The sequence below is a fragment of the Daldinia loculata genome, assembly GCF_022478755.1.
Source record: "Daldinia loculata strain CBS 113971 unplaced genomic scaffold F4817scaffold_63, whole genome shotgun sequence".
Taxonomy (NCBI): Eukaryota; Fungi; Ascomycota; class Sordariomycetes; order Xylariales; family Hypoxylaceae; genus Daldinia; species Daldinia loculata.
The window spans coordinates 56,309-71,901 of NW_026054917.1; the positions used below are offsets into that span (position 1 = coordinate 56,309).

Below are 15,593 nucleotides of genomic sequence, written 5' to 3' on the forward strand. Positions count from 1 at the left end.
TAGGTTCGGTATATCAAACCACTCAAGTAGACATCCTCCCCAAATACATCATACGAATTAAATGATAACTAGCAAATAAGCAAACTTATCATTATTATTATTACCCTTTCCTATGATATACCCTACTACTCACAATACTCACCAAACAACAGCACCCCTTACATACCCACGATCCACAAGCTCCCTAAAGTTCCTCTCCAAGCACTTAAGCGTGTAGCCATTCAGATGCCCTCCATCCCCTAGTACATCAACAATCCGGTCGAAGTCAAACTCTTCAGACGGCCGAGAGCACTTCTCCAGAATCCGCCTTAGGATAGCAGCCCTGCACCTCGGATCCCTGGCTGCCGTGCGCAAGCTAAGCGCCAGCAACGACTGTTTCGTTACGTCCATGTCTACACTTCCCTCTATATCCCCCCTCTTCTCCTTCAACGCCCGAATAACACCCACATACTCATCCCTCAACTCCTTCAGTATCCACGGCGCATCCTCATAGCGATTCTCCTCCGGTTCCTCATACGCCCCCTTCCCCCTCCAGAGCACAGGCGACGGCCGCCAGCGCCATGCAAACGTATTAAAGTCCCTGACGAGCCACGGCGGGAAAGCCTCGTTACCAAGTGATCTCGGCGCGATGTGCGCGCCGTCCCAGCCCACGATTGCTTTGATATCGCCTTCTTTAGACACGATGATGTGGCGCATGCTCAGGTCAGAGTGTGCAAGGACGAATCCCTTCTTATGCTGACTCGCCCTTTCCTTACCCTTAATGGATCTTGGCCTGGAGGGTTCGCGGAGAAGACTTACGAGGAGGCGAAGTAATTTATCGACGCCGGTATTTGCTTCGGTGTCGCATGGGTACTGATCTAAAAGTGTCGTGTACATTCCCCTCGCGTTTCCAAAGGGACCTACCGCGGTGTACAGGGGTATCCTCTCGCAATCTTCGTTGTCGAACCAGCGGTTTATCATGGCCTGTATGTCAAGCTCCTTCGAGGGCCCCACGCCGATGAGCATCCCGTTTCTGTCGAAGACTGGAGCCCCCCCATGTTTAAATTCGTATTTCCCAAGTTCAAGCACCGCCCGCGCTAGATTCTTCAGGACCTTGCTCCTTATTGCTCTGATCCCCTTCTCGCCATCCCCGCCAAACCAGACTTGATCCAGTGTCAGACCAGTCACGTACTCCATGATTAGATAGGGAACGTGAATCTCGTTATGAGGAGAGGAATCGGCGTCGATGATGGCGGGCACCGGCACGCAGGTCTCCGTGCGAAGCATATAGAGCACAAGTGCCTCGGTACGGAGCGCTTCGGCGCATAGTTCATCCCATATATCCGGCGTGCCGTTGATAGGGATCTTAATTATCCACTTACTATCCTCGCGGTTATGAAAACCGACGAACTCGATCGAATAGAAGATGTGCGCCGACCCTAAGAACGGCCCGTCGATCTGGGGTAGTTGTAGTGGAGATGAACCGTTGGCGGATGTGAAACTTTCGCGAGTCTGCATGATACCAAATGCAAAGGAGGCAATAGCCGCTATGTCGATATGGGAAAGTATACCAGCGTAGTCGTGGTGTTTCCTTTGGCTCCTCCTCTTCCGCTCCATAGCAGCGTTCTGGCTTATTTCCACCGGTGCAGCACTAACCAGTGCATCTTTAAGCGAGGGTATGCTTTTTATTTCTTTTGTTTCCAGTTCCTGGTGACCCAACTTGACTTCCCATCGTGATAAATTTGCCAACTTAGCTAGGTCCGCCCATCTTCTCTTGCTGTCTAACCCGCCTGCGTAATCAACGTGTGATTGGTTTCTACCAATTTTCAAAGACAATCCCAGAATCAATCCTAGGCTCATGTGCTGTTCCTGAGCTAGTCGATCCAGTTCCTCTTGACGCTCAAAGCGAGATCGCTCTATAAAGCTTTGTACTAGGGAATCTGACATCGCTTCTAAGGAGGAGGAAGAAAAAAAGGTGTGCTAAATGATACAATGCTATTGAATGGCTTTGTAAGAAGCAGCTGGACATAAAGATTTATAGAGCTAGGAAAACTAACAAAGACTCACTTCATGATGATGTTGGTGGCGTCAGTTTCCGTATCCGGAAGCTATTATTATCAATATTCTAACATCGTACTTATCATTGGCATGTTTCCACGAGTTTACACGCCTAGTAAACTCTCTGTAAACTCCCTGTACAAGTCTAAAGTATTTCTAGCCCTCTAAAGTGTATACGGCCTAACGCCTTTAGTCTTTCATATAAGGGTATAACCACCACCGATTACCGTCATATATTCTTCCAGGAAACTCGTCTAAAATGAATAGTGCCAAAGCCTCTTGTAATCCGCTACTATAAAGTCGGCACAAGAGGGGAAAATAACCACCAAAAGATAACATCGATGCCTTAGAACCATTCGTAGGTCCATAGTTGTGGTCAAATCGTCCACGAAGCGCAACCGCATTTAAGCATAGCCAGCCTACCAGAAAGCCAGTCGTCCGTTCCGTAAGGCGTAGCAAAGCCGAATACTACCAAGACCTATACCACCAAGTACCAAGGCCGACGAGGAGCAGAGTAACGAACACCACGAGACCCTCTTTTGATTGCGAGATCAGCATCGACCAGCCGATAGTTGGCTCCCATTTCTGGATATAAGCTCGGCGTTCCCAAGACTGCAAGTCGATTGGGAATGGAAGCTTGATACGAGGGTCTACAGGTAGGGGACTGTCACCTTTTGTTCTTAACTCCGATTCCAGAGCAGATTCGGGCGGTATAAGACAGTCGTGCTCAAGCATCGGGACCTCTACGCGCAAGAATACTGCTCTATGGTCGCTCGATCTGACGGGGGGAAGCGCATTATAATCTAGGATCTTCATACTCTTATCGCCGACGGTCTCTCTGGCCCACCATGGTATCTCTTGGTATAGAATGCGGTCGCACCAGCCGGGCCATCGATGAAGAGCCCACGACCAGTCGACTTCATCCACGTCGTCTTCGTCATCCCCGATGCGATCAAGCCCGGTGTGTGGCTTTGGTTTTGGGGACACTACTAGCTTATATGTTGGTGGGAACAGGATCTCTGCCTCGCTCAATCCGTGTAGTGTGCGACCAGCATCTCTCTCTGCAGTAAGCTGATCGCGTGCCAAGAAAGGTGAGAAGTGGTTAGAATTCACAGTATCGGGACTAGTATCAGGAAATACCGAGTCCGGAGTTGGTGAACTCTTGGATATACGATAGTTTAGATCTCCAGCAACAAAGAGGTGAGCACCGGGCTTATATATAGAAATATTGTGCAGAGACTTTTCGGTTGTGTCTTGCGGAAGTAGAGCTTGCTGGGCTTCGGAGTCATCGTCACCCCGAACAGTGGACTGCGTCGCCTGGCTTTCTGCAATTTCCTTGGGGTTCTCAAATACGAGGCCGGAGACGATAGTTTCCCAATTCTTGTTTCTCTTTTCGAGATTCCACTCCATAGCAGCTAGATGAGCACCAACGAAGGTGAGTTCGGTCGATGCTAATAAAGAACCATCCGTATTCCTTTTATCGTAATGCATCCGAAGCCCCACAGCTCCTTTGTTAGGCATGTCGCCGGCGCCAAAGGCAATAACCGTAGACCGTAGATTCTTCACGGTGTTTGGGTCGCGGGCGAAGAGAAGAATGCCTGTCATACCAACATTGCGCGCAGTCACTAGCGTATACGGATGGTCTTTTGGGAGATTCTGACACTCCACCTCGTCGGCGAATTTGGCAGCTGCAATATTTACGGCCGACTCGTATCGCTGGAAATAAGGATTGAGTATGTAGGAGCCAATTAAGGCCCGAGCCAGTGGTGCCATCTCCTGGAGGGAGCTAGACAGACAATCAATTCACTACTCAATGTGTCGCCCAATGAATGCATTCATTATATGATACTTACATGACGACCAACTCTGGAAGACTCGAAGCGTTCCGTGAAAATGCATTGTATAAGTGTCGAGCAAAGACGGGAACGTTAATCTGGTGCTTCGCAGCATTGAACGTGAGTATGAAGACGTCCAGCGTCGGAACTGGATCCATCTCTGTAGACGAATTGAAACCCAACTTTCGGTGTATTCGGTGTATAATCCACTGTGCAGTCAGGGTTGCAATGGGAACTTGTAGAATGGAGCCTTGATCTTCCGAAAGTTGCAAGCTCTAATGTTAGGTTTATGTTGTATCACCTTCTCTTCCAAGATATCGGATCTAATGGTGGGACTATCGTAGAGCAAGGGTATCGGGGCTTTTGAAACCTCCCTCTTTCCTTTCCGCGTAGGTAATAGATATTATGTCATCGATATCCAACTCTCGGGTATGGATGTTCAGGGTCCTTCCGAATCCGGTATTATACGAGAATTTCGTTAGGTGCTAGACGAACACAGGTACCTATCCTGTTTTCCTCCCTGACGAATTCGACGACACTTGCCAACTCTTATATAATTTCACTCACCTTTTCATCCCTTCAAAATAGGGCTATGTGATTACATAGTTATGTGACCATATTAAATGTCTTATCCTAGGCAAAAACCTGCCCATGTCAGGTGCTCCACGCCTATTCAAGGCCATGTGATCTTTGAGAATGTGCACAGCCTCTCCCCGTATACCTAGCCGCTTCTATCGCAAGACTTCCCTTTACTATTGGTCGAATTACACCCCTTACCTTGAGCATGTCTACTACTATACCAAGCCCTGAATTATTACGTAGTCACATCTCGTCAATTGATACGCACTCCAGTCTACCAATGATAATGCAAATAGAATTCATTCTGTGTAACTACCTAGCGTGTATTGTCTGTCGTTATCGTCGCGGAAACCCTCCTCTCCATCAATGTTTCGTGAGTGCACTCCACCGACGCTACCAATCTACCGTGAGCTTAGACGGCGTCTTTCGTTTCGTCGAGTATCGCAATATTTCTTAAACGTCGTGCTTCTAACGCGTTGTGAGGTCAATGAGCCCGGAGGTTCGTGGATAATACTACTGGCTAAACGTGCGGAAGACACCGCCCATCTTTATTAATCCATCCCAACCTGGAAAAGGGTTATTTCCGACCACTGGCTAAGATTTCACCACGACCGGCGGTAAGGCCGATAGCATGTATCCATAGTACGTAAGCTGTCAGCTCCGCCCATGTTAGTAACGTAGATTCGAGACCGAGATCTGGCCTGTGCGGAATTGGGCGACAACGAGCTCCGGAGCATCATTAGGCTGGCGTTTGATATTGCTGAACACCCAAAGACGAACTCTCACCACTTCATTACATCCCCAGGAGTGGATATTGGCATAACGATGCAAAGTCCGAATGGGAAAATGAACGAAAAGAAACCATGGAAGAAGCGAAAAGGAAACCAAAGAAGCTCGTCATATCAGAAAGGCTAATCGATCGCATCGAAGGAGCATCGACAACTCGAAACGGAAGGATATTAGTTTCGAAGGTTGAAGAAGCCCAGGCTCCGGGTAGGCATCATCCTCTAATTCATATGCATTATTGAAAAGCGAAGAATTGAGATTGACATGCCATGATAAGACTTAATTCCATAACGACACCCCAAACGAGTCAGAGTGCCGGAAGTGCCGTTCAAACAAACCTAGCCACACTTAAGAAGAACGTTCAATGTGCGCGAGACACAAATCGACGCCTTCTAGTGTTACCAGGTTGTTCGAGCCACGGAATTGAGCCGTAAACCGAGAGTCATCGAAGAACGGAAACAATAGCAATCCATACGATATGAAAGGGATCGTGCGTGGTCCTCTATCCGGCAATAATAGGCGTAGGTCCTTGGCGGACGTTCCAGAGCCAATGCAGAGGGAGATTAACGAGGCTACCACGATTCCGAGTTACTTTCCATTGTGCAGGCCAAACATTCGGCAAGCCCGCTACAACGCAACAGTTATCACCAATGTGAAAATGCCGTCGAATCATTTCGGTCGGTAGGATCCAGATGCATATCCAGAGCCAGCGCCCTGGCCTTTGGAAGCTGATCGCAGCCTGTTACCGCAAACTGAAGTGTCAGCAAATCGTGTCAGCAATTCCTCCGTCTAGCGCTGTAAATCACACCAAACTCGAAGGAAAAATGATTCCTTACTAGGAATGCTTGGGCTGGGCTGGCGAGACACTCACATCCTGTCGCTTCCTCCGACGGCACGGCTGGTTTCTGGAGTGTCAACGCCGGGAACACCGCGCTCGATTACCTTACGGCGAGAGCTGGGAATCGGGTTTGGCTTCACAGCACCCGACGGGGCAGTCTGACCTGCTGTCGCAGCAGTGGTTCGTCGGGTTTTGTCGTCTTCGTTCTCACCCTGGCCGGCCGCCTGGGCGATTGCCTGGGCGTTCTTCTGATACTTATAGACAGTCCAGTCGAAGACGTAGTCGTACTGGAACCCTTCACGAACGAAGAGATCACGGAAGATTTTTCGGAGGTAGCTGTAGTCGGGCTTGTCATCAAATCGAAGGGAACGGGTGTAGTTCAAGTAGATGGCAAATTCGTTGGGGAAACCACGGCAAAGAACCTCGGTCGGCGTAGTCATCTTCTTCTCCATGATGCGGTCATACTTCTGCTTCTTAGTAGCAGCCTTGAGACCCTGCCAGGGAAGAGAACCTCGGCAGAAGTACAGCATCACATAGCCCAATGACTCCATGTCATCACGACGGGATTGTTCTGCATCCGTTAGTTTTCTATTACGATGAAATCAGCAAAGAACAGCTACTTACCAACACCAAGATGGGTATTGATGGAGGCATATCGAGCAGTGCCAGTCAAGTTCTTGTTCTCACGGTAAGGAATATGGAAGTGAGTCTTGGGGTCTCGGTATTTCTTGGCAAGACCAAAGTCAATAACATTGACCTGGTTACCTCGCTTGCCGATGCCCATCAAGAAGTTGTCAGGCTTGATATCACGATGGATGAATGATTTAGCGTGTATATATTCGATGCGGGAAATTAGTTGGTCGGCGAGGAGCAATACAGTCTTCAACGAAAACTTCCTGTTACAGAAGTTGAAGAGGTCTTCCAAACTAGGACCGAGAAGATCTAGGACCATGGCATTGTAGTCGCATTCGGTTCCAAACCAGCGGACGAAGGGGATACCAACGCCACCAGCAAGAGACTTGTAAACTCGAGCCTCATATTCGAGTTGAGGGTGCTTCGCCTTGACAGACTCTAGCTTGATGGCGATTTCTTCACCCGAGATGATGTTGGTGCCAAGATAGATATCACCGAACGAACCGGAACCGATCTTTCGACCGATGCGGTACTTATTACCGACACGGAGATCCTGCAGCAAGTCAGCACCAGTCAGCTCACCTGCCAACCGTATTCATGCTTGGAATACAACGAAACTCTTGCGAGATAGGCTTCCGAAGACGCCTTCATGCTGACTATAGGGGGTGCCCCATCAACGCACACCGACATTCGGTCTCCACTATCTAGACAGGAATCAAGACAATCCATAGCATGATCCACCGCCAGATGTGACCATGATAACTAAATTAACGACATACCATAGTAGTCATGCTGGTTATTGGGGTTGAGCTACCAAGCTCGACAAAGGCGGATTAGATAAACGCAGAAGCCGGGCTTCTGGGATTTAAATCGACTCGCTGGGTCGATATGAGGGTTTATCGAAACTATTATGGTCAACCTGTTCGAATCGAAATTAGCAAGACGATATTCACCCAACAGGCAACTATAGTTATTTGATTTGGCATTCCGAAATGGTCTATTCAAGATGGTTTTGCAACGTACAAAAGCAGCAGCGACGGTTTGTGACAATAAAGAGTGGCAAAGTGGTAAAGTGCGTTTAGAATTAAAATCAAAGGGTAGGCAAGATAAGCCGACAAGGCAAATAGAAAAATGGACTGCTCAAACTTTCGAGCATAAAAGAACTTGGAGCGATTGCTGAGAATCGGCTGAGGTTTGGAATGGAATGGAGGGTTCCGACCGAGAGCAGAAGTACGGAGAAAGGAGATGTTTGTCTTACCTGACGACCTGGCGTTTGTAGTGGCTGTAACCAGCAGTTTACTGGCGTCAAAGAAAATGGAAAATGGGAAATGGATGGAATGAATAGTAAGAGAGAGGGTGGAGGGAAAAGATAAAAGCAGAAGACGTGGCTGTCGAATATCGAATTAATTTCGCCGGTCAAGTAACACGTCTCAGTCGAATACGACGGCTAGTGGGTGTATGGGAAAGATGGAAAGTTAGTGGTTAGGTTCGGTAGGGGAAGAGAGAAAAGGAAGAATGAGACGGCGGTGGACGAATTTGGCTGAGAGGAGGGATGGGCTGGAATGGGGTTGGGCGCGCCTCATGAAGCTGGGCAGGACCGACCCTGGTACTGATTGGGATTTTGGCGCGCTGAAAGTGGGTGCAAGTGTCCGCTGGTTTGTTGGTTTGCTGGCTGGGTCGACTGCCTGGGCTCAAACTTGTACTTTACCCTAGAGGTACCTACTTTTAGTGGACAAACTAAGGCAACAGTGCTGTGGCTGACAATTATATGTAAGAGATGAGTTGGTAGGTACATGTATTGCATCCTGTAGCCTGCACCGCTTTGAAGAAGCCAAAAGTCACCTTGCCCACATGCAGGCTTAGAATGTACGGTACGCACTAATACAGGTAGGTTAGGTACAGTCATTAGCTTTTGGGGTAAGTATCTTTTCACCGCTGTAACGCCGTACAAGCTGCGTACATGTAAGAGGTAGGTACTACCACTAAGTACCTAAAACATGTACCTAAAACATGTATTCAAGTCTACATGTATCATCTTTACGAGGGGAATTTAGTTGGTGGGTGGGTTGCTCAATGGTCCTCAATAACCCTCAGCAACCGGATCGCTTAGGTAGTTTCAGAATATCAGAACCGGCAGTTGCTTCTGCCGTCGTTAATAATCTTATCGTCTTCTTATATTCTCTCATCAAATCCTCGCAATGATGAATACGCCGTAAGCAACCTTAAATGCAACAACCGTTAGATCCTGTACCTAAGTCATACAAGAAAGAAAGCATGCAGAATGAGAACCGACGCATCCGTAGCGTTGTTTATTTTAAGGCGTCCAGATGGCGAAGTGTAAAAATCGAGCCCCAGTCCTTAATTGGGGGGGCTCGATAGGTAATTCAAGTGTTGAAAGGTGCATTGTTGAAAATGCATTGTGAACGGTAATAATTCAATTTCGGATAGCTCCATCCATCTCGAACCAATAGTGTAGAGAATTCAAATCGGACCCTGACGAGGGAATCAGCTACGATCAGCTACTACATACATACTAACACTATCTATACATGTAGTATAGTGCGCATGTACGTGCATGTACCTAATACGTCGGAGCAGAGCACAAGGGAGATCACGAGGAGGATCACGAAAAGGCGCACCAAAGTAGGTATACATCCGGATAGGAAGCTCTGGCCTGGGAAGCTCTGTAAGCTCAATCGATGGAAGCGGCGTTTTCAAATGCCAAAACCAAAGCGGCAAACGGCTACTTTATGTACTTATTCACGGGCTATGATTGTTATTTAGACGTTAGAGGTATTTGTTATTTCATTTCATTTATCAGAACTTTTATTATTTAAGCATGAAGCCCCCATTCCCCCAACTTAGCATCGCGAACTCATGCCCCATGCGGAAACGGATTAAACGCCTAGTAGTATGACACGCCATAGAGATCGACGGATACAACACCTACGCTGGCGTGCACTGATTCGTGGGTTACAATGCGATTCTAATGTAATAAGTTTTCATGCTACGAAATACGTGCCATATACCATAAACAAATAAAACTTCGTCAACCAAAGTAAGTAATTGATATCCCCCTTTTTTTCCGTTAAGGATTTCAAGACCTTAAAGTCTTAGAGAAGATCATTAGTGTTCGTCGATCCAAAAATAGCTTGATCCACCGGGCGGCAAAGGATTTTTTCACAAGTTTCTAATTTCTAATTTCTAATTATTGGCCTAAAGTGGCGGCGACTTACGACGCAACTTGACATCACAAGCGTATTCTCTCTGTCTTACCTGGTGAAACTCGGTTTCTTTTCATGCCATGTCAGCTCCGAAATGGAAGGGTCATCCTACATTAACACATTGTAATTTTTACAACCCCCCCCCCCCCCCCCCAAATCCATTCAACGGTATTACTTGCAGCAGCAGCACGTCAGCTACTGGTCATCTATAAAGTAACCGAACATCTACATATAACTAAACTAAGACATATAAACTAAGACATGATGGAAGAGGCTTGTCAAAATATGTACTTGCCTCTTACGTCTGGATTTATTTTGTGTAAATTTAGGCCGTAAGAGCCTCGGTTATCATACGACATTGAAACGGGGCATTTGATGCCTAAAAATATACTTTGAACTGCTTCCTATGTAAATCATAAGATGGAGGTGATAGAAAGATCCGGTGAGCACCGATACCTCTACTGCAATATGTCAATCATGTTAATACATCATCATCATACACGTGTAAATTTGCCAACCCGTCAGCAACCGGCTTCATGAAGCCATGCTTGCGTACTTCGCTGCCAAGTATTACCAGCTCACGTCTCTAAAGCTCTTCAGTTATTCAACCCCCAACACTAATATCCAAGGTGACGATACAGTTGTAATAATAAACGCTTATAAGCTTGTCCCCTCACTTCCTTATCGAGTAACACCAGCGTGTATTGTGACATTATAGTTGCATCCAATTGCCTCGCTCGCTGTTATTAAGGCAACCATCTTTTGGCTTCTTACCGGCTTCCTAGCCGCGGGCCACAAATTTGAAAAGGGCGCGCCGAGTCAAGTTCTAGCTCAGTCGAGGCTCTGCTGATCCCGCATCTAGACTACTTCGATCATACCGCAGATCCGAGAAGAAGAAAAGAAGAACCGCGACTTCGGACCAAGGTCCACCCCTATTACGCCTCACGGCCGCTACTATCAATCAAGCTCTCGGATCTCTCCCCGCCTTCCTATGTACATGGTACTATTATTACATCCCAGAGGAGTTCTCCTTACCGAAATTCTAGCTACCTTACTGTACCTAACGTGGCGCACGGGTAACCATCCCTAATTCTGTCTCCTGTCTCCTGCAGGCTGTTATGCATGTCACGCAACTAAGTAAAGTTGTCTTCGCTTAATACGCAATTATCTAATTCTTACTTAGCCCCTATTGCTCCTTTTATAATGCTCTAACCTTGACGACCTATCATCATTCCGAATTGGCAAATTTAAGTAGCATTGGTACAGCACTCTTACATTCATAAGGTATCATCGTTACGGTCGAATTTCGTCACCATCTACACCGTAGTACAATAGTCAGTTTAGCATCCCGTAGATAGTCGATAGAAATGCAAGCCTATTGTCAATGCAGTTTCCTCTCTCCCATACTTACTCTATTTCAAGCAAGTGGGAAAGGTATAGCTTTCAGAATGATGAAGCCCAATCGTATCTTGCTGGGAGACATATGTTCCAATTCGCTTCAAGGGATATGTTCGTCGTGTTAGATCTTGTCTTCCACGTATACCCGTGAGCGTACAATCTTTCACGACAGTTATATATACCTCATGGCCAACTCTAGTAAGTGCAGACATGTGTTAAGGTATGTCCCCTGGCTTCTTTAATTTATAATCGAAAGTAGACAACAAGTCCTACCGAATATGCAGGAAACTTCCATGGCACTAGGTATTATTCTTGAAACTACCTCTATATCTTAACGTATGATTAGTTATCTCTGTAGCCTATTTCTACACGACATAGAAACATGTATCGGGTCAGCATGTTTCTTCCTGCCAGGTATGAAACTGATTTATTAAACTAGAGATAGCCTTTGTATCTCGTTCTAGCACGTTGTATAGCCCTTCAAAGAAAAATGAACCAACCAACTAGTGAAACAACTACATTAAGAAATATTACTTCAGAATATTAGGTACATTAGGCTACGATCATAAAGCTGCCGTGTAGATATGTATAAGTTAATTGCCCGGCCAAGAATCTCAAATGAATTATATGACAAGCAAACTCGTTAAATTAGCTCCTTTACTCTCTACCATATGACATTATGTCAAACAGCACAAGAAAGCAAGTACCCACCAAAGGTAATGGAGCTCGCACTCCTCAACCACTATCAAACCGGAAACCTCACCAGCCGGCCATATCTCCCGTCCCTAATGACAGAAGGCATGCTGCCCTTCAAGGTGGCCCTAAGGTGGCCCTCTCAGCACAGAAGTGGAAGAATGTCAACCAAGCTATCGAAAAGACTGTAGATATAGTCTTGAGTAAAAAGACGGCCCTGAAAGGCTTCGGACCTGACTGCTGGGAAATGGATGGGGGTTTTGGAGTGGCCCTCGTGGCAGAAATAAGACGAGAAATCAAAGAAGACTGCACATTAGATAACCCTAAGCTCCAGAAGAAGCTAAAGGAAGTGGCTCGTGATGTAACAGCAAAGGAATTCCGGTTTCCGTTCAAGGGTGGCGGAGTCTGGTTTTGGTTCAAAAGTGAGTTTACTTTCATCCCCTCCTTCCCCCCTATAACAGGTAGTCTTGAGAGCCAGGATTTTCACCAACGCCCTTCTCCAAAATAAGGCAGTTATTAACATACTACTATAGTAACCGATCTTCATAAAGCTACCCAGCCGATAACCGAAATCCAGCAGGCCGGCACTCCGTCAGGGGCTGACACGATTATTAAAGGTACGGATGACGAAACAGGAACTACAGATAGAGGAGGCGATCCCGCTCAACATAAAAGGGAATCTGCTGCTGAAGAGACCCCATCTGAGTTACATTTTGACTCACATTGAATGTATAAAATGTAGATACTTATATCCGTACCCTTTCGTGGTGCAAGTCAAGGTATCATGAGTACCTAGATATAGTAATAACTACACGTGACCACCCTCTGGAACTGTCACTGAAAAGTTCAAGATACAGTTCAGTATATTCACCGCCCTAAATATCGTACTGTGTGTGATAGACAAAGGAAGCCCCCCTTTCTAATTTCTATACCTCAGTATAAGAGCATAGTAGTATCCCTATGATCGCTTGATGCTTTGTGTATACTTCGATAACAATGCTCCTATTCGGATAACTGGGCCTTGTAAATAACATAGAGATAGTCCCCTTTGTCATGTTGAATGCGGTAATATCTTATCCTCCATAATATGGATTGGTATAATATTAAAAGACAAAGGATAACCTACCGGCTTCTAAACTCTGTGTCTAAAGCTATTGTTTACTGGGTGAATATTACAATCTAACAAGAATCACCTTTTTGCAGTACATTCAACCTTCCTCGAAGTCTATAAGTATTTACCACTCAATCTAATATATGTAAGAAGACATATCATTAAGGAGGCGAACATTAGAGAGCTATAGAGATAAAATAAATACTCAAACACAGTAACCACACCATAACTTAGATCTAGTCCCACAATGTCAAACTGGGCGCAGGAATGGGCGGAGCAATGCGAACTGACAGTTCGCAAGATGTACGTAAACCAAAAGTAACCCCTAAACTTCCCAGGAGAAATTATTACTAACTCTAATTGTTGATCAGACTGAAACGCGGATTCTCGATTGAATCACTGTACAGGATGTCAAGCATCGAGCTCGGCAAGGAGCTCAGAACTGGCGTGATTCTGGTTATCTCGAGTGGTAATCGAGCGGTTTACAATGTCGACTACCGAGACCCAGGTATTAGAGAAGGACTCCTCTATATGGCACGACACGGCTTGGACGAGAAAATGGTTATATACGGATTGGGTTTTCAGTTCAAGAGGTTTTATTAGCTAGTACTATTGGGATTGGGGGACATGGGTATTCCTTGAATTTGCTGGGATATGAGGGTCCGATTCTGGAAAAGGAATGTTAATTGTTCCATCATAATACATCTATTAAATTTACGCCGTAATACTTCATAATGGGTTGAATATACGTGATTGTAGTCCGTGGTGTATCTGTCCGAAGAGAGCGCGAGCTCGTGACTGTGCCATATAGCGTATTGTGATAAGTATGCATAGGCGAGACATGTAGATGATAACGTACGGAGTGAGCAATGCCGTACGCTATCCGAATAAAATCAAACAATTATGATGTGATTAAGACTCGTATCGAAGAAAGCGTTGGCCGTAATCCCGCAGGTATCCAGTGCTACTTGATAGTTTCTATTGCAATATAGAATTGCAGGGAATGGATATGTCAGGGGGCCGGTCTACCTCTGAAAAGGAGCGGCGATATTGAGCATAGACCTGCCGCACCTAAGGCTATGGCAAGGCCAAGGACATGCTCCAGTATGTCTGCCTTTCTGTTCAGTATTGAAAATCCCGTAACGCTCTTGATTGCTGATAGAAACGCGAATTTCAGAAATGACACATAGTTCAGTCGTGCCAGTTTCAACTCCCGTTCCTAACGAGCGGTAACAAGGCTCATATAAATGCCCCAGCCAACACCAGCAAGACTTCCAACCAAGTTGCGGCCCTGAATGCTTGTAATAAAGGCAAAGTTGATCAAGCTTATGACTGGCCACACCTTCCATCCAGCGACGAGGAGCTCGTAGAACTCAGCGCGGCTACGAGCGACCACACTGGCCCAATTAACTTTGCTATAGTCGACAGCACCGCGGGAGAATAGATACTGGGCGCTCTTCGCCGGGCCGCTAAGTGGTGCACCTAGGGATCGCAGCATAGCGTCTTGGATAGAATGTATGAACAGGCTGAAGAGAAAGGTGTTGACGACTGCACCGACAGTTTGGTCTAGAATCATCTTGACGGCCGTGTTGCCAATGTGAAGCTTACGTTCCACCAACTTGCCCTCTTCCTCTTCTTTCTCAAGCGCTTTCTCATCGTTTGCTACCGCGGACGCTACAGCGGCGGACGTAGGCGTTATATGGTACGCCGGAAAGGAATCCTCTAGAAACTCTTGCCTGGCGGACAGTTAGAATAGAGCCTTTATAAGGACTCAATGTAGTATATTCCCGTAGGACCAATGCGGCTTTAGACGTACCATAAGAAGTTGGGTGGTACATTGAGAAATGCGTAGAGGACGAATTGGAAGACTGGCACCCAGTCGATAACAAGAGGAGCCTATATATTGCGTTAGTTCAAGCTTAGTAGAATATTTACTAGGAAAAGTGACTATATGGTCTTTGAAGACTCATATTCAACGGTAAGCATCTTCTTTGTTTTGAAGGGATTAACCCATACTTCATTCTGATACGCCGTCAGGCCTTGCGCCAGAAGGTTAGACGTAGCCGCAAGAACTGCGGATTGAATAGTAGCTGTTATAATCGGAGAAAACGCCATGTCGACGTATTTGAGTACTGCCCGCTTGACTGATAATTGCACCTTCGAGAAATTCGTATATTTGCCGGCTCGAATTTGAGAGATAAATGAGATAAACAGGTGAGATCCTAGCTTGGGCAGAGATGAGGTTACACGTATGTATATACACGTACGTATATAAATATTGGTTGCTAGTCAAATATTATTGGCCTACCTACCTGGGCACGTAGGATAACGAGGTAGGAATCTAAAATGTCAAGACTGTCAGAATTAGCAAAGACCAGATTTACCAAAAAGTTAGTGCATACATGGATAAGGGATCCAATCAACCAACCACGAGCATCTGCCGCGAAGCTTCTGCTATT

At 46.2% G+C, this 15,593-nt stretch overlaps 6 protein-coding genes across 6 annotated transcripts; 2 read left to right on the forward strand and 4 right to left on the reverse strand.

Moving 5' to 3' along the window:
• Nucleotides 1-42: 42 nt before the first annotated feature.
• On the reverse strand, nucleotides 43-2,216 carry F4817DRAFT_248127 (uncharacterized protein). Its single transcript, XM_049299127.1, has one exon. The coding sequence runs from the start codon at nucleotides 1,924-1,926 to the stop codon at nucleotides 139-141; it is 1,788 nt and encodes a 595-aa protein (XP_049155335.1). The 5' UTR covers nucleotides 1,927-2,216; the 3' UTR covers nucleotides 43-138.
• Nucleotides 2,217-2,505: 289 nt separating this feature from the next.
• On the reverse strand, nucleotides 2,506-4,030 carry F4817DRAFT_319605 (DNase I-like protein; the record flags this gene model as incomplete). The annotated part of the gene is made up of 2 exons (XM_049301083.1): nucleotides 2,506-3,823; nucleotides 3,891-4,030. The coding sequence occupies 2 exons, from the start codon at nucleotides 4,028-4,030 to the stop codon at nucleotides 2,506-2,508; spliced, it is 1,458 nt and encodes a 485-aa protein (XP_049155336.1).
• Nucleotides 4,031-5,906: 1,876 nt separating this feature from the next.
• Nucleotides 5,907-7,437, reverse strand: F4817DRAFT_319606 (putative casein kinase I; the record flags this gene model as incomplete). The annotated part of the gene is made up of 4 exons (XM_049301084.1): nucleotides 5,907-5,976; nucleotides 6,109-6,646; nucleotides 6,700-7,261; nucleotides 7,291-7,437. 4 exons carry the CDS (start codon nucleotides 7,435-7,437, stop codon nucleotides 5,907-5,909), a joined length of 1,317 nt encoding a protein of 438 aa, XP_049155337.1.
• Nucleotides 7,438-12,009: 4,572 nt separating this feature from the next.
• F4817DRAFT_368261 (uncharacterized protein) lies at nucleotides 12,010-12,750 on the forward strand (the record flags this gene model as incomplete). The annotated part of the gene is made up of 2 exons (XM_049307221.1): nucleotides 12,010-12,445; nucleotides 12,557-12,750. 2 exons carry the CDS (start codon nucleotides 12,010-12,012, stop codon nucleotides 12,748-12,750), a joined length of 630 nt encoding a protein of 209 aa, XP_049155338.1.
• Nucleotides 12,751-13,381: 631 nt separating this feature from the next.
• F4817DRAFT_319608 (uncharacterized protein) lies at nucleotides 13,382-13,737 on the forward strand (the record flags this gene model as incomplete). Its single annotated transcript, XM_049301085.1, has 2 exons — nucleotides 13,382-13,437; nucleotides 13,506-13,737. 2 exons carry the CDS (start codon nucleotides 13,382-13,384, stop codon nucleotides 13,735-13,737), a joined length of 288 nt encoding a protein of 95 aa, XP_049155339.1.
• F4817DRAFT_349159 (uncharacterized protein) lies at nucleotides 13,713-15,479 on the reverse strand. Its single transcript, XM_049304798.1, has 3 exons — nucleotides 15,151-15,479; nucleotides 14,951-15,030; nucleotides 13,713-14,870 (listed from the first exon to the last, which is right to left on the reverse strand). Exons 1-3 carry the CDS (start codon nucleotides 15,247-15,249, stop codon nucleotides 14,354-14,356), a joined length of 696 nt encoding a protein of 231 aa, XP_049155340.1. The 5' UTR covers nucleotides 15,250-15,479; the 3' UTR covers nucleotides 13,713-14,353.
• Nucleotides 15,480-15,593: the final 114 nt, after the last annotated feature.

Coding starts and splice junctions, on each gene's coding strand:
- F4817DRAFT_248127 (XM_049299127.1), bottom strand. CDS start 1,926: ATGTCAGATTCCCTAGTACAAAGCTTTATAGAGCGATCTCGCTTTGAG.
- F4817DRAFT_349159 (XM_049304798.1), bottom strand. CDS start 15,249: ATGGCGTTTTCTCCGATTATAACAGCTACTATTCAATCCGCAGTTCTT. Junction 15,031..15,150: donor TGACGGCGTATCAGAATGAA/GTATGGGTTAAT, acceptor CGCAATATATAG/GCTCCTCTTGTTATCGACTG. Junction 14,871..14,950: donor GTACCACCCAACTTCTTATG/GTACGTCTAAAG, acceptor ACTGTCCGCCAG/GCAAGAGTTTCTAGAGGATT.